This window comes from Ursus maritimus, unplaced genomic scaffold (assembly GCF_017311325.1).
Source record: "Ursus maritimus isolate PB19 unplaced genomic scaffold, ASM1731132v1 scaffold_15, whole genome shotgun sequence".
Classification (NCBI taxonomy): domain Eukaryota; kingdom Metazoa; phylum Chordata; class Mammalia; order Carnivora; family Ursidae; genus Ursus; species Ursus maritimus.
This window is the reverse complement of record NW_024423897.1, coordinates 34,673,865-34,699,612: the sequence shown is the minus strand read 5'-3', so window position 1 is coordinate 34,699,612 and position 25,748 is coordinate 34,673,865. Positions and strand designations below refer to the sequence as shown.

General features: G+C 39.2%; 1 protein-coding gene across 1 annotated transcript in view; it reads left to right on the top strand.

Moving 5' to 3' along the window:
- Positions 1-25,748, top strand: part of WDR70 (WD repeat domain 70) — a 292,600-nt gene that overhangs the window by 219,359 nt on the left and 47,493 nt on the right. Inside the window, exons 11-13 of the mRNA XM_008692622.2 lie at positions 18,252-18,351; positions 21,006-21,090; positions 22,509-22,647. Of these exons, the coding sequence (XP_008690844.1) occupies positions 18,252-18,351; positions 21,006-21,090; positions 22,509-22,647 (324 nt within the window). The remainder of the gene's footprint in view (positions 1-18,251; positions 18,352-21,005; positions 21,091-22,508; positions 22,648-25,748) is intronic.

Genomic DNA, 25,748 nt, shown 5'->3' with positions numbered 1-25,748 from the left:
ACACTATACTGGGAGTTCCCTGAACAGTGGCCATCTCTGTAGCTTCAGCTTCCCAAGTGCTTAGGTGCTCTAGAAATGTTTAGAGTTTGGATGAACTGGTGAATGAGTTCAGTAAACTAGAAATCCACAAATAGCCCCAAATCCAGGGTTTTGACAAGAGTGATAGGCTAGCAGCTTGCTCTCTCCCAACCATTTGCCAACCGTAGTTTTGTTTTAAGATAAAATTAAACATTTGAAGTTTTAGTTTCATTATTTTGTCTTCCCACTTTCTGTCAGAAGACCATTTATTTAAGAGACTGGAAGAAGAGAACGAGATACTTTGCATTTGGGCTAATCAAATCCTGATCTCTATACTAAGAGATTCTCCTTGGTACTGATCATATTTTCTATCAATAAGAGGAGTGTTAATGATCTGTACACGTTTCATTCAATAATTTTCCTTTCAGCAAGTTCTTAGAAAATGATTTAGAAGTAGATTATTATTTTCATTTTTTTGGGGGGGGGTATGTTCTACATCCTCAGGAGCATATATTTTAAGATAAATATATAGAGTATATAGATTTTAAGGTAAATGCTTCTATAGTTAGAAAACACATTATTAATACTTCTTAACTGTTTGTGACCTAATGCAATTATGTAATAACCTTGATTAGTTCCTTAATCATAGTAGCCATATTTCATGATCTTAATAACTACATGAGGCAAATGGCTACCATGTTGGACAGTGTGGGTCGAGAACACAGGCAGATTTCCTGCTTCTTGCCTTGATGACAACCAAACTCTGCTTTGTTTCTCTAGAGAGTCTTGGGTGAGAGCACATAGTCTCTTTTTCATCTTTCTCTGTGACATCTGACCTTTGCCTAGAAGGGGCAGGGGCCAGGAGATAGGAGAGTTTCCTACCCTCTATCAATAGTAGGTGCTTTTTGCTTTTTATTAAAGTAGTGTCCAGACCACAGCCCTGGATCAAAGTTCGTCACCACACCTGTGCCTGCCACTTATGGATGATGTGAAGGGTCTTAGGAGCAAATGCACTTATAGATAGGCTTTCAGAACTTAACGTATTGATAAATAGCAGAACTTCAATATCTTTCCATTAAAACTCAGGTGAAAAAAGAGTTTAAGAGAATATTCTGAGCTTGTGGAGATAGCACAGTTTTATGGATGAGTAAATGTTTTCCAAGATCAAGGTAAATGTTAAATACCTAGGAGAGGTTTTTGTTTGTCTGTTTTTAAACTCAGCTTCGTATCCTTAATAAAGATTGATATGTAGTCATTCCCAAAACGTACTTGTCTGCACAAAGGAGGAATCTACCTGCCTTGGTTAAAATGGTTTCAGTGCATCCCTGTGCTTATACTTAATGATATCTTACTAATAAATGAGTTACTTTTTTTTTTTTTTACTTCAAATTAAAACAATTGCTTTTGTCATGTTACCTGAAGGCAGTGTCTTTCTCTTCTATCAGCCTATTATTACAATGTGGAAATAAGGTGTGTGGAATTTTTTAGTTTATTAAGAGAAGCCGGAAGTCCCTAATTTCTCGAATACCTGTAGGTTGTTACAAATTCCTATTTGTTTCTTCCATCTTCTGTCTTCTTGTAATTAAAAAAATTTTTTCCGGCAGTTAACTGCTTGGTCACTGTTCCCTTTTTTGTGGTTTTAGTTGAAAGATTATACCAGCATCATTAACAAATATAATGAACAAGGAAATGTAAGACACTATTTAACAAGGAAAAAAGTAATTAAAACATTTAGAATATGAATTACAGTATAATCTTGAAGGTAGGGATTGTGGTTTTGCATCTGTTCCTACAGGCATGGCATAATGCCACAGACCTAGAAAGCAACCAATACATATTTGCTTCAGGTTGGTTTAACTGAGTGAAATTAGAACTCTTGCTTTTTTGAAATGAGTTACTGCTATGCTCAGTATAAACAAAATATCGGTACTATTATTTTTAGTTGTAGTGAAGACATTTTCTCTAACAAAGTGTACATTCAAAGAAGAGAAAACATTCTATTTTTGTAATTGAGCTAAGTTTAAAGTTACATTATACGGACCTCAACTTTGACTTGGGGGGCAAAAATGCACATTTAAGCCAGTTAACTGTGGGGTGTAATCCTTGGAGAAAAGGCAAAAGATCATTTGACTTCTGCGGTATACGTTTTACCAAGACTTACACTGTGCTTTATTTTCTGTTTTCTATCCTACAGCTCCAGTAGTGTGGTTCTTTGCTGCTTTGCTCTGGCTCTAAGTCCAATGTGATAAAACCCACAATTTTGCAGATTAGTATATTCCAGATTGATGATACACCTTTTCTTCTGGGCCCTCCTTGCCTTTGGTAATCCCTTCCTTTTTCCTGGTCGTTTATCTCTGTCATTTCACCTCAGTGGGAATTTTCAAACTCATCCAGCTCTTCTCTGGTCTACCGTGTAATTCCCACCCCCTACTCAGTTATCTCTCCTTCTCTACATGGAAGAATAAGGACAATGGGCTAGACCTCTGTCAGACTTTTCCCCCTGATGTATGTAATGTCTCTGGGGTGATACCTGCTTGTCTCCCAGCCTTCTTCATTGCAGCTCCACGGAAGAGGTCTGTCTCCCAGCTCCTCACTAATCCTTCCACCTGTGCACTTGATCTTGGGTCCTTCCTGCCTCCTCTGAGACTTCATTCCATCAGTTGCTCCCTTTCCTGTATTTTCATCCTTTTCATCCCTACTGGCTCCTAGAATGTATGCTCAAGCTCCTGCTTTTTATTTACTTGATTTAACAAAAGGCTTTTCCAAGTCTTCCTTCTTTTTTTTTTTTAATCAGGTATCTACCCAGAATAGACTATATTCGCTCTGTCACAGATTCACTGAAACTATGCCAGAGTCACCGACTACAACTTCACTTGTTCTCAGGCATACTCCTCCATTCCCCAGCTTCAACCCCTCACCTGGACCACCACAGGTGTTTACTAACTCATCTCCCTGCCCCCAGTCTTCCCTTTTCTAGTTTATCTTTCCCACTGCTGCAGAGCCATCTTTTAAAATACAGGTATGATCATATTACCCCTCTCTCCTTAAAACCCTCAGAGGCTCAGCATTGCCCTTGGGTACAAATTTAAACTCCATAGGAAGATACCAGAGGGCAGTAATGATTGGACCTCCGGCTCTCCAGTCTTATGTGCTATTGGTTTGTTCTTGAGTCCCACCTGTAGTTCCAAAAGCAGTATGCTATTTCACAGTTCAGAGTCTTTTATATTCTGAGTCCTCTAGTGGAATAACTTTCTCTTGTATTGCTAGTGATCTCCTACTTATCCTTCAAAGACAGGTGTCAAGCATCCTCACCAGGTTTTACCTGATTTTTCTCCACTACTCCCAGCCTATCACCATTTTGCTACCATAGCAGAGTTGACAATTATTCTGTGGGCTTATTACATAGTTTGTGATACTGCCGTTATTTATTACACAAAGAATTGCAAATATTTGTTTTATGTTTGCCTCCATTTCTAGACAGATCTCCTTGAGAGTAAAGAACCATTTTACCAACCTGTGACTCGTCTGCAATACCTAGCATAGTGCTTTGCACACAGCAAGGACTCCATAGATGTGTGTAGAATGAGTGAATAAACAGTTGGATTAATTAACCAGCGCTTCTTCTATAGGCTCAGTGTTATACTTTTAAAGTTAGATAATAAGTTTTGGGTTGTATGTTTTTGATATCACTGTACTTGATGCTGGCTACGGTGTCATATAATTTTAAAGAGACCTAAAGAGCAGCAGGAGACATTTGTAGCTAATGACTTAATATGATAGTTACCTGAATATTGAAGTCTCTTCCTGATATTGCCATGGTGCATGGTACAACCTCATCCATTCATTCTTTTCCTGACCAAAGTGTACAAAACTAGAGAAAAGATTTCATGATTTTATGATCATTTTTCTCTTTGCTTCCTGTCTCCCTCACTATCTCCACATAACTGCCAGAGAACTCCATCTGAAATGCAGATCTGATGGTTGACTCCTCTGTTCATGACTCTTCAGTTCTTCCTTTCCATTCTCCTGTACTTTGTCATTTCCACAGTCTCCCACTTTATCAAATTTAAGATCTTGTTCTTAGTTGGACTTCTTTTGAAAGTTTGTTGTCACTAACAAAACTGTTCTATGTCCCTTTTGCACCTGTAGCTGATAACACTCATTATTCTCTCTTCCAAGCATATTGTTCTAGAGGACAAATATAACAACACATTGGTAATGTTTATGTTAAATGAGCCAGTCTTCTTCAAGCATCTGCTGCACAGGCGCAGAAACAGATAAGTGGTTTTAGTTCTTGGCGGCCAGGGGAACAGAAGGGTTGCCACAACAAACTCAGCAAACAACCCCCAAAGTCCCCAAGAAGCATAAACTCCTGCTGCTGGAAAATCAAAATTAGTAAAGGATTGTGCATTTTTGATGCTTGATCTTAGCTTTGTCCCCTGCATCCTTATGGAGAGATTGGACAATTTTCTGCAGCAACTGGGCCATCTTTAGATTTTTAGAAGAGTACATTTGAGAGTCACTCAGCTTTTGAAGGAATTTGAAATCTCTCTGGTTGCTTTGTGGTAGAGTTGGATTGTGCTCTCCTGGAAACTTGGTCTTTTGACTGACACTGATAAGGTTGGTTCCAAAGAAACCCAGCATCCTCTTTGCCCTGGCGCCACTGGGCCCCGCCACCCTCCTCCCCCCGCCACTCCCTCTTCCTCACCCTTCCTTCTCTGCCACCTCTCTATCCCTCACTTGAACTGGCTGCCAGAGTTCACAGACAGCTGGGCAGAGAATGGCTAAATCTGCCCAGCTGCCCGGGAAGCTTGGCGGCCAGGCTGAGGGAAGGAAGCATCGGCTCTCTTTGAAGGTTGGCTGCCAGTGAATCTCAGGCAGCTGGACTTCAAAGGGGGGACCGCTGGGCTTTCCCTCCTGTCTAGGCAGGTCATTCCACAGCACTGTGCTTCCGGTGTTGGCATAGTGGCTTTCAAGTTCCTCTTCAATTTAAAAAGCTGAATGGAAAGCTGCACTTGTGTTCACATTTGTGTTTCTTATGTGATATAAATGGTCTAAGATCCTCACCCCTCTTACCCCATACTTACGTGTAAAGATGGAGGGGAAAGGTAACATCATACAAAGGGCAGCTAAGGAGATCCACAGCAGTTAGCAGGATTTCCTCATTGCCAGTTGTAACTTGTTATTTACCAAGTTCTAAATTACTTTAAGGACTCTTTGTGTGATCTTTGCAAGGAAGGAACCTTGGCTTATGGATTGAATTAACTAGTGACCTGGAATTGGGTTTAGTTGTGACGGTGGTTTTATTTGTTTCCAGAAACTGGTCTAGCGCTCACCTACTATGCTACACTCTCTTACTGTACTTCCCCACTTTTCACTTGCAAATTTCTTTCATGGTAGTGGTGAAGGGGCGGTGCGGGGCTGGCCTCTTGAAGAAAGAAAAAAGGTGCTGCGCAAAGCCCAGGCCATTGTTGCTAAAGTCAGAAGAGTTGTGAGTATGTACATGTCCAGTGGTGGATAACAGTGCAGGCACTGAAGCCAGATGCCTGAGTTCAAATCTTGCCTCCTACTTAGTGACCACATGACTTGGGCAACTAACCTTACCTTTCTGTACTGCCGTGTCCTTCTGGAAAGTGGGGATAATAATAGTATTTATCTCATAAGGCCGTTGGAAGAATCAAGGGGTTAATACATAGCATGCATTTAGGACAGTATCTAGCCCACAGCAAATGCCCAGTAAATGTTAGCTGTTATTATCATGTATCAGATCCCATTGACTGGGACTAGAGTAGGGGTGAAAAATAACTGGTTTATAATTTTTACTCCCCCTTTACGGATTAAAGATGGCTAGCTTCTGCCTTAGATGGAATTTATAATACAATTTGTTCCCCTCAGAAATCCCTAATAGTGTTTTAAAAATGTAATATGTATTTTGAAGGAGAAAAGTTATTTCATGTTATCTACTTCCCGCCAACCCCCCCCCAACACTGCCTTTCTTGGGGGTGCAAGGAGATGCAATTCATTTAGGACCATTACTATAATAATCTATACAAATCCAAAAGAAGCCTGGTAAAACATGACAGCATGCATATATGTATATACACATTAATATATAAATATAAAAATATGTGATTATATAAATAAAAAGATGTTTTAGTGAAGAGTACAATTTCTAGGGTTAGAATTATGGTTTGAATTTTTGCTCTGACTGTATACTAGTCATACGTCTTTCAGTAAGTCACCTTGCTAGCCCCAGTTTTCTTGTTTGTGAAATGAGGTGATTACATACATCTCAGGAGGCTTGTTCTAAGGATGAAATTAGAAAATATATGTTTTATTGCACCAAGTAGCAGCATGTTCAATAAATGTACCTGTCGTTGTTGTTACTGCCACCACCATTAGTGTTACAAGTTAAATTATTATTGAATCACAAGGAAGCCTTTAGTTTATAGAACAGTCGTTGCCTTTTCCTTAAATTTTTGTTCTCTCTAAAGTAGAGGTCAGCAAACTGTGGATCAAATCCAGCCTGCCATCTCTTTTTGTAAATAAAGTTTTATTGGAACACAGCCTCATCCATTTGTTTATGTGTTGTCTATGGCTGCTCTCTCGCTACAACAGCAGATATCAATAATTACAACAGAGACTGTAGTCCTCAAAGCCTAAAATATTTACTGTGTAGTCTTTTCCAGAAAAAGCTTACCAACTCTTGCTCTAGATACTGTATTTCCCCAGTTAAGGTCCAGAGAATGTTAGTTCTCTCTGTGTTAGTAAGTACTATGTGAATAAAAAAAGTGCCATGGTCAAATAAGCATCAGAAATGTTAAAGAGGTTGAGTTATTCTAGGACTGCTATTTAAAAGACTCTGGCTTTTAATACACTAATGTGCATTGTGAATTTTCAAGACAAGGGCATGGTTTGCAAATAAACTCTATTTTCCCAGGCTTCCTTGGCCCCCACCCCCACCCCCACCCACCTCTCGAGAGGATGATGTTGCACAAAACATTCCTCTGGGAAACCCTACTTTTAGGCTGTTTCTGGAAGGACTTTTTTCTTAAATCACTCTTCTTGGTGATTTAGGTGATGTCCTCATTTGGAAACCTAAGAATATCATATGAAATTCTATATCACTGCATTTTTTCCCCAGTAAAAAGTATACTTTGCTTAAAATCAGAACAGTAAAAAAATACCAGGTATTTGAATGTTCTAATCAGATAATATCCCTATCTTTAAATGATCCCATATGATGTCTTAAGATTATAAATGCAATCTCAAAGTCCAGCATTTCATTTTATTCCTTCTTCAAATTCTAAAAGCTTGGGTTTTCTGTAGGGCTTTAACACTTTTTGCATTCAGCTTTCTGAAGCATAAATCTAGAGTGCCTAACTGGTATAGCAACTGACTTAGCTAGGGTTTATAAGAAGGGAGATTAATGTGAAGGTAACTTGTGCCTTAGCCATAAGGGGTTTGTTTTATAGACTAAAGTAAACACCTTGAATTTCAAGTTGCAAGCACATGGGGAGCCAGAAGATTCCAGAGCAGTGGCGTCATATGCAGCCTGTGACTCACACATCTCAGTGGCTGAGCTTTCTCCTGCAGCTGCAGCTTCCAGCTGGTCATCAGATAGAGCCCTAGGTAGTCACACACTGCAGTCACCTGGCTTCAGATGACCCAACAGGCATGTAATTGCAACACTGTCCAGTTATGAATGAAGGCTGGCTATCTCTTTGCCAAACACAGTTGGAAAATAAATGCTAAGTCATACCTGTTTTCTGAAATCACAGTGGTTGCAACAGTGAACCTGGGCTAAGAGTGGAGAATCTTGCTGGAGAGTTCAGCTCCGATCATTCTGTCTCTGCCTGTCTCTCACTTGTAAGCTTCCCCATTAAGGCAGAGGCCAGTTCCTGGTTGTTTTGATGCCCTCTAAACCTGGCTTATAGTCGATACAGTAAATGTTTTATGAAAGAATAAGAGGTCTTAAGTGTGTCTCCCCCTTTTCCAATTTGCAAATCATTTCAGGAACATTCCATGTGGCCTCTTCATTTATGTATCTCGTTGTTGTGTGTGTGTAATAGGTCCTCGGTAAATGTGGTTCACACTGTAAATGTGGATTCTAAAAGTTTCATTATCACACTTTTATGGGAGATGATGAATAGACTTTTCAGAAACCTATGTCAGATTATTATTGTCTTTTGGCTTTAAATTATTTCTTTTAAACAAAGGAAGGGAAGGAGGGAAAGACAGAAGGAAGGAATGAGGGAAGGGAAAAACATCTTGGCTAGAGCATAATTATCTTTTTAAAAAAACGTTAGAAACTTGGAAAACTGTCAACTTAGTATGAAATATATTATTTCCTTGAAACATACTCAAAAGTTCCCAGTTTCATTTGCTGTATTTATTAAGTCTGTTCCTCTTATAAGCACCATGATATGTGATGTATAACATATTATACTGTTCTAAGACTCATTGGCGTTCTTGAAGTTCAGATGTGCCTGGGAAAGAAAGAATCTGAGGCTGACCTACTTGAAAGAAAGGATCAGAAATGTGGGGAAAGAGCTTTTATCTAGTACAATAAAGAAAAGCAACTTAAACACAGTCTTCCCTTCCCCATCCTCCAAGAATGAGCTATTTCTAAGCATTCTCTTCTCTCACTGCAATGTCGTCTGCTGGAATCATCTTATTTGGTGTCCAAGAATATATACAAGAATGGCTGCAACTGGTTGGAACCAGACTACAACTACCTAGAGACAGTGGTGTTTCCAAGTGACCACAGCAAGGATTGAGAAACATTGCTAGAGAGAATTCTTGCTCTCACAGGCAGATGCAGAAAGGCAAGAGAGGAGCGCAGTGATCATGTAAAGTATAACACATGATGAAGTTGAATAAATTTTAATTATTGGATTCCAGGACTAGTTTATGATGGATATTATTTGGTAGCATGCTGAGGTAGGGGAGAGGGAATCAACCTTCTTTAAAAAGTTATGCTCCTGTAGTATCATCTGACTTATAATAATGCCAAACACATATAATGTTTACTGTCAGGCACTGTTCACATCCTTTACATGTTGTATTAGTTACCTATTGTTAGCCTGACAAACTACTTGAAACTTAGTAATTTAAACCTTTCTTGTTTCTTACTATCCTTTGGGTCAGTTGGGCGATACTTCTGGTCTGAAATGGCTAGGCTGATTTCTCCTGTGTTCTCTATTGGATCTACAGTTAACTAACAGCTGGATGGTCTAGGATGTCCTCACCCACATGTCTGGCTGTTGGCTGGATGTCAGCTGGTGCTATGGGGATGATTGGGCATGTCTCTGATCATCCAGGAAGCTAGCCCGTGATTTTTCACAAGATGGCTGGATTCCTAAAACAGCAAAAGAGCAAGTCTCAATGTATATGCCTTTGCTGTTCTCTGCTTGTGTCTTGTTTGCTAGTGTCCTCTGTTCGACTTCTCCAAGAAGCAGATGGCTAAGGCAGCATTAGCTATGTAAGCGATCTATTGCCAAAACTCCTGGAAGAGAAAAAGTGAGTGGGGAGCCAGAGGAGGAGGCTAGAGAGTACCAGATGGTGATACAGGTCCAACTCCTATGGAAGAAAGAGGGAAGGAAGGGAGAATTAGGGTTGGCTAGGAAGAATCTCAGACAGCAACACAGTTCTGGCCAGGCCAGTGGGAAGTCCTTTTGCCAGAATCACCTTAAGGCTTTATTAATATGCTCTAGCTATGATCTGTCATTCATCACAGCAGCTACAATTGGGACTACTACTTGATTAATTCTGTAGTCAGCTATCCCTTTGTGGAAGGACTAGAATTATTGCTCCACTGAGAAGCACTGTCCTTTTTGTTAGGAATCTGGCTACCTCTGTAGTCAGTAGGCTCCTGATCTGAAAATAGGCTTAGATATGGGAATAGAACAAGGGATCATAACTTTTTATCGGGGTGACCACCTTCAGCCTCCTCCTCCTCTGTTCATCTCTCTTTTTGATCATAGAGATTAAGCATTACCTTTGTTGTCTGCCCATCTCTTCTCCCTCTAGGAATGCTGTATGCTATCAATATTCTCCACAACTCCCTGCACATTAAGCCCCCTTTCCTGCCTCTCTGACTTTGCCAGTCATTATACTTTATATTATAGTAATTGCAGCCTTTTGGCTTCTAGTAATTAAGCACTGCAACCTGGCTATTATTACTTTGGGCCTCATCATCCCTGTGGATGTTAATTTTAATGGTCTGGCTCCGTGACATTAGCCCTGGGCTGCAGTGGAGAGCTGCCATTGAACTTCTCAGTGATACTGGCTCTCTCCCCTGTGCTTGCTGATGTTCCCTGTAAATGGTGGTTCTTCTGGGCTCTCCCATGAAAAAATAATAATCTGTGTTTTCTGGTCTGACACAATATATCCTTTCCAGTATGTCCACTTCCCCAAGCCTTCTTATTCTTTTCTCTGTCCTCTGCTAGAGCGATCAGGGTGTTTTTATTTTACTCAGCATTGGCTATCATTTTTCCAGGCCTCTAGTAGCATCCTAGCAGCTTGTTTTCCCCATCTCCTGGGTTCCTTTTCCAAAAATCTCCCCCCCCTCCAAATCAAGGAATCCTGCTTATCTAGTCTTACATCAAAGCCCCCTTGATTAAGCACCCTCACACTTTAAACTCAAGGCACGTCATGGCTCCTCCCAGTAGCTGCTAGCTAATTCTTGTGTTCTTTTGGTGTATAATTTCTTTCCTCCTTTCAGCTATCCCCCCCCACCCCCCCGCGCTGAGTAATCCTAGATTCAACCCAAGTTATTAGCCTAGCAGCCAGGAGAGGAGGAGGTAGGGGAAGGTCCTCATGGGGGAGGGGCAGTTGTAGCATCTTCCAACACAAAGGAAGTTCTAGCTCTTCATAGGGCAAGAGTTGGCCACCTCTGTAAGCTGTGAGAGTTCCAGGGGCATCTGCAGATCCAGCATCCTATGGACATCCATCCAGATATCCTGTCCTTACGTTTCAGGGTCTCAGGTTTTCCCAACTGGAGCCCTGATCTTAGAATAACAGACCTGCCTTGGTTGAGCACTTAAACGTCTCTGGAGCTCTACAAATCTAACTACCAGATCACTTTTGTTCGTTGCTCAGCTATGTCTGTTGTTCCATTGTAGGAGATGAGGGCCTCTTCAAAAAGTACTCAAGTTGGCCCCCTGGCTCTCCCACGTAGTCTTTAACTGTTAATGGCCCTCGGTTTCTCATTATCCCTCTGTAGGGTATCAGTACGACTTAGCAGTAGCCAGCTAACACTATTATCTTTGTAGACATTGCTCCTCTCATATCTTTTAAATGCCTGAAACATTGTACCCACCAGGACATTCCCCTATACCAGGAAGTTTTCCCAGGTCACCTCCAGTGAAATCTGTAACAGTTGAACCAATACCAAGCGCTAGAGCGTATCTGCACCTCATAGTCCACTCAGAACAATGCCCTCTCTACCTACCAGGCAGTGAATGAGCCAGTCGTACATTCTTAATCTTACCCTGATGTTGTGGATCTCTCAGGGCACCACTTGTGTTAGTCTGGGTCCTCTGAAAACAAACAGCAAGAGCAGGATTAAACATGTGAGATTTACTGGGGAAAAGCTTGTAGGGGGAAACGGGGAGAGAGCCTGAGAAATCTGGAAAACAGAGCATGATGCGTATCATAGCTCTGTGAAAGGAAAGAAAGAAATATTAAATGTTCATCTGATGAATGGATAAATAGAATGTGACACATTTATACAATGGAATATTATTTGGCAATAAAAAGAAATAAAGTACTGACATCTATCTACACTGTGGATGAACCTCAGAAACATTATGCTAGTGAAAGAAGCTAGTCACAAAAGATAGCATATTGTGTAATTTCATTTATATGAAATGTTCAGGTAGACAAATGTACAGAGACAAACTAGAGTAGCAGTTGCTTGGGGCTGAGGGGTTGGGGGAAATGGGGGAGTGATTGTTATTGTGTATAGGATTTCTTCTTGGGGGTGATGGAAATGTACTAAAATTGATTGTAGTGATGATTGCCCAACTCTGTGGAAATACTAAAATCGGTGAACTGTGTACTTTAAGTAGGCAAATTCCATGGCATGTGAATTACATCTCAATAAAACCGTTAGAGTAAAATAAAAGAAAAAAGAAGGCTGTGCAGAAAGATTCTTAGACTGTAGCACAATGTCAAGAAAGTTTCATTCAGATGACAGGAGTCCTTTATCCCCTTGGGCTCACTCATTGGCTGGGAGCAGCCCTTGGAAAGCCCAGCCGAGTCACGGGCACGGGGAATGGTAGTTACGCTTTTTACCGTGGGAGATGTGAGAGGCACATTTTCATGGCTGCATGTCCTGTATGCCCAAACAAGTCACATGTCCATACCCAAAACCCAGGTTTTGAGAAGTAAACGGCACATCTTGATGAAAAGAACAGCAAAGTTATATAGCAAAGGAGTGTGCCATGCTTGCATCAACTCATTAAATTCTCCCAACAGCTGATGTGGATGCTATTATTATTCTCATTTAATAGATGGCAGAGGGAGGCAAAGGGAGGCAGAGGGAGATTAGTTCGCCCAAGATCATACAGACAGTAAGTGGTGGTGAAGCCTGGATTTGAACTTGTCACTCTGGCTGCATCGCCTGTGCTTTTTATCGTGATGCCATATTTTCGTACAATATATTAATCTGAATATCACAGAATCAGTTGAAGTGTTATTATCCATTTCTCCACACTAAAATGAAGGCTTCATGGGAGTAGGGAATGGCAAAGCATGTTCATATGACAGTTTCTATTCTTTTGTATACATTCTCCTCATTCTCCTTACTAAAAGTCTCCAAAATCAGAGAAACAGGAGCAAATTATGTCAGTCTAGACTAATATTTATTCTATTCTTAATCTTGCCATTTAAAAAAATCCTGGTATATTTTAACCCTGGTATAGTAAGCAACTCTAACATGTGATTGAAATTATGGAATTGCTTGGTTTTTGAAAATAGATTCCCAGTGAGAAAGAAATTTTATGTCTATTGAGGGGGGTCCTAGGAACAGATTTGAGAGAACAGTCAAACATTAGTACCCCTCGTCTTTTAGGGATCCCTGCATTTGCTTCATCTTGCTCTTGGAGTTTGTGTTTTGGTAGCATAGTTGCATGCCAGCAACTTTCTGAAAAGAGGTACCTACTACAGAGTTAATAAGTGCGTGTGGTCTTGACATAAGGCAGGGATTAGTAGGTCAGACGTAACTCAGTGTCTTTGGTAGTTGAGGAGAAGGGGAGGGGTGGGAAGATGTGTAGGGTGTGTTATTACCAAAAATTACCAAACTGAGACACAGAAAGATTAAGCAGTTTGGCCAGGGTCAAACTAAATGTATCAGATTGAAAATTTAGGTAAAGTCAGCTTGGTTGTAGTACCAATATTCTTTCCGTTAAAATGTTCTCTGTTTTCAGCCCAGCAATTCATTTAAATTCCCTCATTTAAAATAATTTATTCCACTGTCTCTATTAATTACAAAACATGTTTTGATCATTCTGAGGGCAGTCATTCCTCTTGTATTGATCGACACACACTAGAACAATGAAGATATCGGGGTCTAGGCAGCCCCTGGATGTAAACGCACCATCAGTAGCACGACAGAATGTTTGCATTATGTTTAGGATTCTGGGAATGGTGTATTTAAGACTCTGTAGAAGACGTCATATTTTTCTTTGAGAATTTGGCAGACTGCATTAGAGAAGAAAAACTAGAATTAGCATAGCCACAGAAGACAGGAGCAGGAGTCATAAGTGGATACTGGACTTCTAGGAAGGAGCCTTGGACCTAGTTTAAGAAAAGTGTTCCCAGTTAGAGCCACCCAGAAATGGACTGATGTTGCTTTTAAGGTAATGAGTTCTGTACTGCCAGAGGCTCTTGACCATCTGCTAAGAAAGAGTATAGGAACAGTTTTACCAATTGGAGTTTGTATGGTATGATCTCAGGAGAGGGCCTTTAAAACTCTAGCATTTGTGCTTGCATTTTCCATCACTATGAATCTGTGAGAATTGATACTCTTCAAATCATAACATAAGGCCCTCCTAAGAATAGGAAACCTATATAAAGGAGTTAATAATCTCAGCTTCCCTGAAGAACGATGTTCTTTGCTTGGGATGATCATAAAATCAGTTAAAGAAGTCGCAGTTTTAGATTTCCCAAGTTATGCCAGAAGTGTTTTTAGTCAGGTCGGTTCTGTTTCTGAAGTGTAAGGGTGTTTGTCATCATGACTGTCCAAGTGGTGATATTTTATGCAACTTTAAGATCACCTCTGGCTATCATTTTATTTCATTAGAATAAATTTTTGTTATTGGGTAAAGTGAAGTTAATAATTGAAGAGTACTTTTGACATAAAATCTGTGAGCTGTTCATCTGAAGTGAGGACATTTTGCCTTTTTATTTTATTAGTTCCTTTTAAAAGAGGAAATGATTTAGATTATTTTGAGTGCATTCTCTCCCTTGAAATCTTAATTATTAACTATGCAGCCATTTGTTACTCTAAAAGAGTGTTGCACTGAGATGTAAATTGTAGCAATAGGAACTCTGGGAAGTCAGAAAGACAAGGTGGGGTTTGTTTTGTGGCATATATTCAGACATTTGGCATTATAAATGATGAATTGTAAAAATTTCAAAACACCAGCCTCTACTATAGTGGCTCTTTAAAGTAGTACTTAAATGAGGAGTCATAAAAGTGTGGCACATGAATATTTGGTAAAGTGCTTTCTTACTAGATTAAGTCAAAATCACCTGTAGTCATAATTCCTTATTCCTGTTCAGTTCCTTGTATTATAGTTAGTTATACTATCACCTGTTAGATCCAGTAGAATCTTAAGTTTTGAAACAGTACTTTTTCTTTGCTTGAATACCAGATGGCTATATGCCTTTAAAACCTAGAATCCCACTCAGGGCAGTAAAAGGAGGAAGCAAGACCAATTTAGGGAACAACAGATTCGCAGCCTCATCTCACCCCGCTCTCTGAGCTACAAGGATGAGAATTAGACTATCACAGGGAACAACCTGCTTGCCACGGGGCTCATGTGGAAGCTTAGATTCCTTTGGAATCTGTACCTTTTAGGGTTCTTTGTCCCACTTTCCTGGTATATGTATGTATATATATATACACACATCTATGTGTATGTGTGTATTTATGTGTTCAAATGTTGGCATTCAAAATCCATTTTGTCCTAGTAATAATAAAAAGTACATATTGATCAGTTTGTTGAATTATAAAATATTATATATACCAGTTTTTGTCTTTTCCTAAAGAATCACAGAGCTCTCAGTGACCCTAGAAATCATCTGGTGCAATCCATTTATTTTACAGCAGATAGACTTGTGATCTGGAGAGTCAAATTTGTCCCCAATCGCACTGCTAGGTTTTACTGAATGAAGTCTGGATTTCCTATCTCCTGGTCCTGGCCCAGTTTTACTATACTGCTCTGCCCTACTGCTCCTGAAATGATGGGTCTTCCTTCTGTTTAGATGTGTATATGTATTTATGAGCATTAAAAAGAAACAAAACATTTAAAACAAATAAACACAAAACTGAGTTAATTTTACTGAGAGGCCAAATGTAAGTACAGACATTTTGGTAAGCTGCTCTCACTACCATATCTTTCAGAAGTTTTATTTAGAGTTTAGTAGTTGATGACTTGATGAAATATGACTAAGTGGCAAATTTTCCTAATTGAGTTTGGTAGCAGAGTTTTGTTTTTCTGAGGAGCAAAATACTCCCAATCTATGCTCCACATGTGTCCAGAATGATCTTTTTAAAATAAGCAAACCTAGTCACATTCTCCTCTGAGTAATCTCCATTAAGTAGTTCCCTTTTGCCTTCAGGATAAAATCTAAGCCCTTAACATGGTCTACAAGGCTCCTGGTGATCGAGGCCCTGCTCACACCATCCCCCCACTTCTCCTTTCCCTCCAGCTGATGTTAGCTGCTTTTAGTTCTCGGACTACAACTAGCTCTTTTACCTTTATGCACATGTTAGCTTTCTGTTGCTTCATAATAAATTACCACTAATTTAGTGCCTTAAAAAAAACACCCAATTTATTATTTCACAATTTCTGTAGGTAAGATGTCTGGCATGGTGTGGTGGGATTCTCTTCTTAGGGTCTCATCAAGCTAAAATCAAACTGTTGGCCAAGGCTGTGGCTCTCATCGGGGGCTCAGGGTCCTCTTTCAAACTCACTGGTTATTGGCAGCATTCAGATCCCCATTTCCTTGAGTCAGCAGTGGCATGTTAAACACTTTTGATTCTTCCAGTCTCTCTCACTTATTCTCTGTCGTGTCTCTGTGGCTTCCTCTTCTGTCCTCAGCCAGGAGAAAGTTCTGCTTTCAGGGTCACTACTTCAGCCCCACCTGGATAATCCAGGATAATCTCTTTTAAGGTTAACTAGTTAGTAACCTTAGTTATACTTGCAGAGTCCCTTTTGCCATGTAGAGTGACATGTTTATGGGCATGACACCAGGGTATGGAGGTCATGGGGGTCAAAATTCTGCCTACTACAACACAGTACCCTGTGACTGGAATACTCATTCCTATCTCTGCATCCTACTCCTTCATCTGCTAACTCATACTTTCGTCCACTGGGTCTCAGGATTTCTTTTTGCCCCACTCCTCCCCCCCCCACCTCTCCTCAATGCTCACTTATTATTCTTCACATCCCCATTGTATCACTTGTCACTTCTTATGCTTACCCATATTTTTTCAGGGGACTGTCAACTGTCTAAGGAGAAAAGCCATGTTTATCTTGTCACATTTGTGTTTCCCTGTTTAACTTTGTGTCTGTCATATAGTTGATGCCCAATTAAAAGAAAAGTTGGGTCAGTAAATTATTTGTACCCATGAAAGGTGGAAGCATGAGCACCATGTTTAATACAAATTTCTAAGACTATCAGAGGAAGAGAAAGGACAAATTTATTTCAAGATATACAAATTATTAAAACAAACAAACAAACAAACAAACAAAAACCCAGCCTGCTTTTGTGAGGTAATGAGGTGCTCCTCATTACTGGAAGCTTTGAAGTGGAAGCTCACTGACAGGGTGTCAGGGATATTGGTGGGAGGCTAACGGACATGAACTCTGTGTTGTTACTCATTTTTGTTAGGGTTGACATAAGACCAAAGGAGATGGATTCATTTGTATTCCTATTCCTGTGTCTCCCAGGAGAGACCTACATGCTGTTATCACTAGCAGTGTCCCTGGTCCATTCACGGGAATTATCCAGCCTGGTGGAGCTGGGAAAATTGACTCCCTAGTATTTTGCCTGTGCTGGTTTCTGATTCATCAGTGAGTGACAAGATTAGTATAGTAGAGTTACTTTTATAAGTCATCAACTGTGAAGAAGCAACATGAGAAGTAAAAAGACTATTAACATACATCACTAGAGAAAGGAGTATCACGTAGTGTTTAGGAGTGGGCCTTTTGGTTCAAACACCCAGCTGTACCACTTACTAGCTGTGTGACCTTAACCCAGGTACTTAAGTCTTTGTGGTTTAGTTTCCTAATCTGTAAAATGCAGATGAGAATAGTAGAACCTAACTTGTAGAGTGATTGAATTAAGTAGACAAGACAGTAAAGGGTAGAATGCATAGGGTATGATTAGCATTGTATCAGGGTTAGCCCTTCCCCTCTTCCTTCTCCACAACAACATTATCCTACAGGCACATTAAAGAGAGTTCAAGACCTACAACCACATGCACAGTGTCTGGCATATACTAGGAATACAATGATATATATATGTTTTAAAATAGGCACCGTGCCCAGTGGAGGCTTGAACTCACAATGCTGAGATCAAGAGTCACACACTTTACTGACTGAGCCAGCCAGGCATCCCTACAATTATATTTTTAATTTAATAAATAATATGTTCATTTGTAATTTTTATTCATACTTACTCTTTCAGATAACTGTAGGAAATGGTCCCAATAACTTTATGCTGTAAGAACTAAATACTGTGTTAATCTTGTGTTGCTCAGAGCTTGCTAAGGCAATCTGAAAAATGGGACTTAATCTCTTTTTTATTCTTAAAGTAAATGGATGTTTTTAGAAACCTTTTGAATTATTTTCCAGAATAAAGAAAACTGTAGTCAAGTAAAATTCATATTTTACATATATCATTTTCTGGATGATAAAGTAAAATACTCTTGCCACAAAAATGTTCTCATTTGAATTTAGATGAGATGTTAACACTTTGCTTGTCTTTGCAAACAGGTTCATCCTAAATTCCACTATAAACAGGCTCATGACCCAGGCACGGACACTTCTTGCGTGGCTTTTTCCTATGATGGTAATGTCCTTGCCTCTCGTGGAGGTAGGTTAAAAACTTTCTTTTGGATGTGTTTCTGTATTTAAAAATGATCATAATTAACTCGAACAAATGTTACACTAATATCCTAACAGTAAAGCTTGCTGTGCTTTTGTTAATGTGCCTTTGCCGGTCTGACTTTTTTTTTTTTTTTTTTCATTAAAATGCATTTCTAACTTGGCAATATTGTTTTCTTAAAAGGTATCAAGTAAAATTTAGAAAATATGTACTTTTTTTGCCTAAGTTTTTATTTTAGCTTCAAATTCCATCAGATTTTGAAGCCTCAAAGGATGACCTTTGCCTCTAACTTATGGAATCTTATAGATGATGTTCTACATTCTTCCTGTATCATTTTATAATTTAGAGTCTTCTGTTGGCTCACCATTGATTTTTTTTTTTAAGTTTGAACACTGTACCTCAATTTAGTTTAGAAAAAAAAAAAAAGTTGTGTACCTGGATGTTAGTTTTTAAATGGCTACATAGTTCTATATGGCCATATTATAAGTTTATTTATTCACATTCATATGGTTGAATATGGGTTTCTTCTTGCTGAATCTTTCTCACATGGATGAGCTAAGTGTTGACAGGAGACAAGGGAATAGTAAGGGCAGCTTATGAGCAGAGCATTCTGGGAAGTATGGGACATGACTGAGGATCTTCCTGTAGGCCCAATTGTGGGGAGGGAAAAGAATCAGTAGAGTAAGTAGATTAGAGCCATTACAGATGGCTTTAAATGTCACATAAAGGATTTAGTCTTTATTCTGTAGGCCATGTTAATCTAGTAACACTACATTCGGTCATTCAGTCAACTGCTCTGTGTTGAGCAACTACTCTGAGCAAGCATTGTGCTAGGTGCTGGGTCTAAACTGTGAACATCATAAACAGAGTTCCTTCTCTGATGTAGGAAGTAGTGGGAGTGAGGAGGAGATAGACTTGGCCCAGCTCTCGCTCGGTTCAGCTATTCCATGTCTGTGTACCTTGGGAACTGCATCAGATTCTCTTTCCTCTGAGGAAGTCTTGTCTATTATATCCAAACTACCCTCACTTACATAATTGTAAATCATCAAAGCACATGTATTTTCTATTTGTGGTATATATGGAAAAGGGGGGTCTGTATAAAATATGTATTTTGGTCCATCAGTTCTAACCTATTTGAGTCCTGAGATGACTCTTAATTAAGACTATATATACTCCTTACTTAAAAATAGTGGTTCTTACTCCAAGAGTGTGTATCTGAATCTTCTGAGAAAGTTTTTCAAATGATAAATGTTTCACTTGGAAATTCTCACATTTACTCTTGCAGCTTTAGAATGATATACCCAAATCTCCAACATGGAGGGGGGAGACAAGAGAATAAGAGGGAAGCATGGTTTGAAAATTCCTCTCAGAGGATTCTAAAACAGACCAGCCCCAAACCAGTTGATAATTACTAGAAGTATAGGACTAATAACCTCATTTTAGTCAAAGCCATTTCGGTGATAATTCTTACCTTCCCCTTCCATCCTATAATAACTGTTAGGTTACATGTCACCAACACAGCATGCATACCGTATTCCATCACTTTTATTCCTGGATGTATAGAATATGGCAGATGGAAGTCTGTTCAGCAGAGCCCCCGGGCATTGTAAGGTACTCCTGCTAGCTCCAGAACCTGTCAGGTTAGCGGAACTGTGTAATGCAGATTAATGTCTTCTTATTGTTTGAGAATTATGAGGATATGTAATCTTTTTTTAAAGACTAAAAGCAAAAAAAGGTGAGTCTTACAAAGTTCTTCCATTTTAAGCAGGTCCCCAGTCAGCCAGTTGTGGATTAGTGCACCTGCCAAAAGTTGAGTTTCAGAGGAACGGTCACTTGGGAGAGAATGGAGATTTTTATTGAAATCTCCACTCACCTCACTTGCACCTGATACTGATTCTTTATTGGACCCAAGGGGTTGAAGCAGATCTCAGCTGTGGACACTGGAGAGAAAGAACAGCAAAGACATTACTTATATGAGTTTTGGCTTTCATTCTGGTCAGGAATATTAGTTAGTAGCCCTATAGAAATATAAAAAAAAGGGATTCTTAGAAGGATATTCATTATACTTTAAAGAGCTTTTGGAAGAGCTGTACTCCCCAGCAAAGTGAAGAATGATAGCCGCAGGTAGAGTTACACTGGAGGGAAGAGAATCACATGGCTCACTCTCATTAATGTTAATGGATAGCTTCATCTACACACCAGTGGGAGAAAGGATCTGTTGTGAACTGAACGATTTTCAGTCCTGATGGTTGTTAAATTAATTTCTTCTTAAGAAGTCAGGTTATGCTCAACTATACCGTAGGGGAACTGCCAGCTGCTGTAAAATCACTCCTTAGAGTAGATTCTCCAGGGTTCCCTCTAGCCTACACATGCTCCCTCAGTTTGAAAATTTATTTCTAGAAGGCCAGTTCATTATCCTGAATCTTTCTACTGTTCTCACATCCACTACTTTCAAACTCCCCAGTTAAAACAGTAAAATACACTTATGTGCATCTTTCTTCTTCCTTCCTTCCTTCCTTCCTTCCTTCCTTCCTTCCTTCTTTCCTTCCTATACTTATATACTAAGTTTAGCAAACTCTAAACTTAAAACAGTTTTTTGCACAATTCACTTTCTTTTTTTTTCTTTTACATTCCTATATCAGGTGATGATACATTGAAATTATGGGACATCCGACAGTTTAATAAGCCACTTTTTTCAGCCTTGGGTCTTCCTACCATGTTCCCAATGTAAGTAGCATATTTTAAATAATTGATAAACATAAGAGAATGGAAAAGAAATTTCTTCACTTTAATTTATGTCATATGTCTTTTAAAAAGGGACAGGAAGAATATTTGAAATCTGTCTTTCAAAAGATGCATTTTATTTTTCCCTTTCATTTGCACATTCTTCAGACCATAAAATTTTTTTGAAGTTGAAACATGTTCATGTGTTTCTCTGTGTGTATACACACATAGGTCTTGGGATAGTAAAAATATTTTAAGGGATTGAATTGTTCTTTTAATATGTGTAAATGACAGGGTAGGCCTACATATTTGTTGTCTTTTAAAATTTGAACCCCATTCCAGCAGAGCAATATTTCATAGTTACTGAACATTATTATTTTTCTTGTCATCATTCCAGTCAGTAATTCAGTATACTTCAGTTGTTCAGAGTGTCTTGCTCTAGGTAGCCAAACACTGTTATCTTCATTCTATTAAGTTGACAACTGAAGCATTTAAAGATTTTTCTAAGGCAACTGAGGTGGGATTTGAACTTTTAAGTCCTACAGTTGGTGCCTAAATAAAACTTCCTGTTTTTGTAGAAATAAAATTTCACATCTGTGTTAAATAATGACCAATAGGGAGAGCGTGAAGGTGATGGAAGCGTCAACTGGAGGAAACTGTAATAGCAGAGTGCTAACTCTAGCGTGGTCCATTGCCCGTGGCATTTATCTGTTAAAACAAACAGATGGACAAACAAACATGAATTTATAGCTGATGAGAATTTTTTGAGCTCTTATGCCTGCTGCAAACTATGCTAACTACATAACTTCTTTGGATCATGTCTTAGATTACTCACAATCAGGTGGTCAGATCTCTCATAACAAGGGCTCTTGAATCATAGCCATCAGTTAGGTTCCAGCAGTTCAACCTGCTCCTCATTTCATGGCCCTTGACTTGACAAAACTCAAATTATTTGGGGATGGTGGCTAGTGGTGGTAAAAAATAATTCCAAAACTGGACAAAATTATCACTATTTAGACATTAGTCATACAATGTCTGTTTGTCTGTAGCACCGTCAAGGTCTATCTTGAGTTTTTCCCACACTTCCTTTACATTAAAAAATATGGTGTTGTAGAAGTTAAAAGCACAGATTCTGGAATCAGACTGCCTGAGTTCAAATCCCAGCTGCGCCACTTACTTTTGTGATCTTGGGCAAGGTTTTTTTGATCTCTCTCTGCCTCAATTTCTTCATCAGTAAAATGGGGATAATGATATCTACCTCATAGGATTGTTGTGAAGATTAAGCAAACTAATATAAGTGCTTGACTTACTGTGAGCCCTCTATAAGAGTTACCTCTTGTTACAATGGTGTTGTTTATATTTTATTTAACTCATTGCTGTACGGTCATAAGCGTATGCTTACACGCTGTTTTTGTCTGTAGGACTGACTGCTGTTTCAGTCCAGATGATAAACTCATAGTCACTGGGACATCTGTTCAAAGGGGATGTGGCAGCGGCAAACTTGTTTTCTTTGAGCGCAGGACTTTCCAAAGGGTGTATGAAATAGACATCACGGATGCGGTATGTAAATTCCTCTTTCCTCAGCCTTGAGAATGAAGTGAAGTTTGCCTCTTAGTCATCTTTTGTTTTGGTTTTAGTTTTTAAATAGAACATAAGTTCTGGCCCTTAAGGTGCAATGGTAGCTGCTTTTTTCACCAACACAGGAATTATTAGTATGTTGCAGACTGGCTGATCTACACTTTCCTTCCTCTGACCCTGTATTTCCCATGGGCCTGTGCTTCAATCAGAATTTACCTGGGCCAGGGACATTTGCCCCTCTGCCAACCAGTCTGAGGCGAGCAGACGCTGATCATCATGTGGGATGCAGAAAGGAGTGTCCCGCAGGGCGCAGGTTTGTGAGGGTTCAGGATTGTGGACAGAAGTGAGAGTTAGGCCCTCAGAAAGTGATGAATTGTATCACTGTTTCCTAAACCAACTTTGTCCGAATTCTGCTTGCCAGCGTGGTCATTGAAGTAAGACTCAGCTTCCACTGAGCTTAATTTCTATTTAGTTATTTGGAAGTTTAAAACATTTCACAGTTAATTTCTGCATCTAAAAAAACCCATTAGTTTTCTTTACATATTTATAGAAGCACTGAAACACCAGTATGCATGCACTGATTCACTGACTCCTTCGTTCCTGTCCTGAGACTGGAGCCGTATGTAATACAGTAATAGTGAAGTTTCCCAGAGGAAAAGCTGAATTCCTTTATAGTCTTTTAAAGTATGTATTAGTATTTAGACGGTAAGGTAAATCATGGTTATTTTCTGAGTATGAAACAGACTGATTAATGTCTGTGTAAATTTTCTTTGGCTCACGGTCAAAGCCTTTAGTAATATCCTATGTCTTAAACAGCGCCCTTCTGTAGACTTCTCCAGTTGTTTTAGCTCTTTGTAAACAGTTGGGACATATTATGTACTTAAATGTTTCAGACAATTGAACAACTGTTTTTAAATCACTAGTCAAAAGCTCCTGTCTCTAATGTTGTAGCATTACTGTGGAGTCTTAATTTGTAGGCCCTGAATTTGAAACCATGGTATAGTTAAAGACAATGAAATAACAATGAGACTAATTCTAGGTGAGTACTTAAGTTTTATAGATTCTAATCTCATGACATAATTTGAAATGTGCCAGCACTAATAATAATTTTTTTGGGTACATCCAAGAGCCAACCAAAACACTAGAATCAAAGAAAAACATTCTTGACTCTATCAACTTTAATCTCAAAAAATAAAATTATTATAATTGGTTCTTCCAGAAGTAAGCTGTGTTCTGTTATGCCTCTCAATGACTATACATTTCAGTATTACTCATGGTGTTATGGCTTTAAATTATAATTAAAATTGAAACCTAAATAAATTAAGGGATGTATGATTGCACTTTTAAGACACCCTATGTTTTTGTAGAGTATAGAACATGCTGTTTGCTCTGTTGCTCTGAGTTGCTTTTCTAGCTAGATCTTTTCCTCTGTAGTACTTACTGCCCTTGCGTCTATTATATGTTTGTTGTCCGTTTTCTTCCACCAGGATGTAAGCCCACTAGAGCAGAAACTTTGTCTCTTATGTTCACTGTGATCTCCTCAGTGCTTAGAACAGTGCCTGACACATATTTGTTGAATGAGTGAATGGTAAACTTGGCAAGTGCACGTAATGCATACTGTACAGCGCAGGTCTGTCTTTGGAGAGTGAGGCAGGAGAGAAGTATCTAGAGATGGAAAGGTAAACTGATCTTGTATACCACAATAAGAAGGTGACTTCATCGTCTGTTTTTTGTTTGTGTATTTGTTAAAGCAAAGGAATGGCACAGTCCAATTTAGGCTTTAGAACAGATAATTTTTATTGAAGTGTGAAAGTTAGATTTACAAGCTTTGGTGTTGTGTATGAAGGCTGAGGTTTATTACTTGGGAGACTGGGCCAGTGTTCCCCAAGATTAAAAATAAGAAAAGAAAAAGAAGAAAGAAAGCAGATTTTGGAAGGAATACAGTGCATTGTTGTTGATATGTTGAACTTGAAATACCTGCAGGGCCTCTGGCTGGAGATAGTAGGCAGATAGGTAAGTGAGTTTGGTGCTTAAGAGAAAGAAAACACAGTTTCGGGAGAAATATTTACAGTTTATAGTTGAAATGTTGGTTGCTGATTAGTTTGATTGAGGAAAGAGCAGAAAGGATGGAGAACACGAGCCCTAGGAAACCTGAATATTTAAAGGATGATCAAATGAAGAGACGCAAACAACGAGAATGGTCATTAAGTAAATGGAATATACCTTCTATTGAATTGTCTTAGAAAAATCAGAAAACAGATTTTGAGATCCATATTAATACACAGATGAAGAGAAAACTTCAAATAGGGACAAAAGTGCCACAGCACTTTAAAGCAGCCTTTTAAATAATTGATCTTGGATACCAGTCTTTTATCTGTAGCATCATTTGCAAATATATTCTCCCATCCCGTGGGCTGCCTCTTAGTTTTTTTGACTGTTTCCTTGGCTGTGCAGAAGCTTTTTATCTTGATGAAATCCCACAAGTTCATTTTATCTTTTGTTTCTCTTGCCTTTGGAGATGTGTCATGAAAAAGGTTGCTTTGGCCGATGTCGTAGAGGGTGCTGCCTATGTTCTCCTCTAGGATTTTGATGGATTCCTGTCTCACGTCAAGGTCTTTCGTCCATTTGGAGTTTATCTTTGTGCATGGTGTGAGAGAGTGGTCAAGTTTCATCCTTTTGCATGTAGCTGTCCAATTTTCCCAGCACCATTTATTGAAGAGACTGTCTTTTTCCCACCGGATGTTTTTTCCTGCTTTATCAAAGATTAGTTGCCCAAAGAGCCGAGGGTCCATTTCTGGGTTCTCTATTCTGTTCCATTGGTCTATGTGTCTGTTTTTGTGCCAGTACCATGCTGTCTTTGTGATCACAGCTTTGTAGTACAGCTCAAAATCCAGCATTGTGATGCCCCCAGCTTTGTTTTTCCTTTTCAACAGTTCCTTGGAGATTCGGGGCCTTTTCTGTTTCCATACAAATTTAAGGACTATTTGTTCCAGTTCTTTGAAAAATGTCCTTGGTATTTTGATCGGGATAGCATTGAAAGTATGGATTGCTCTGGGTAGCATGGACATTTTAACTACGTTAAT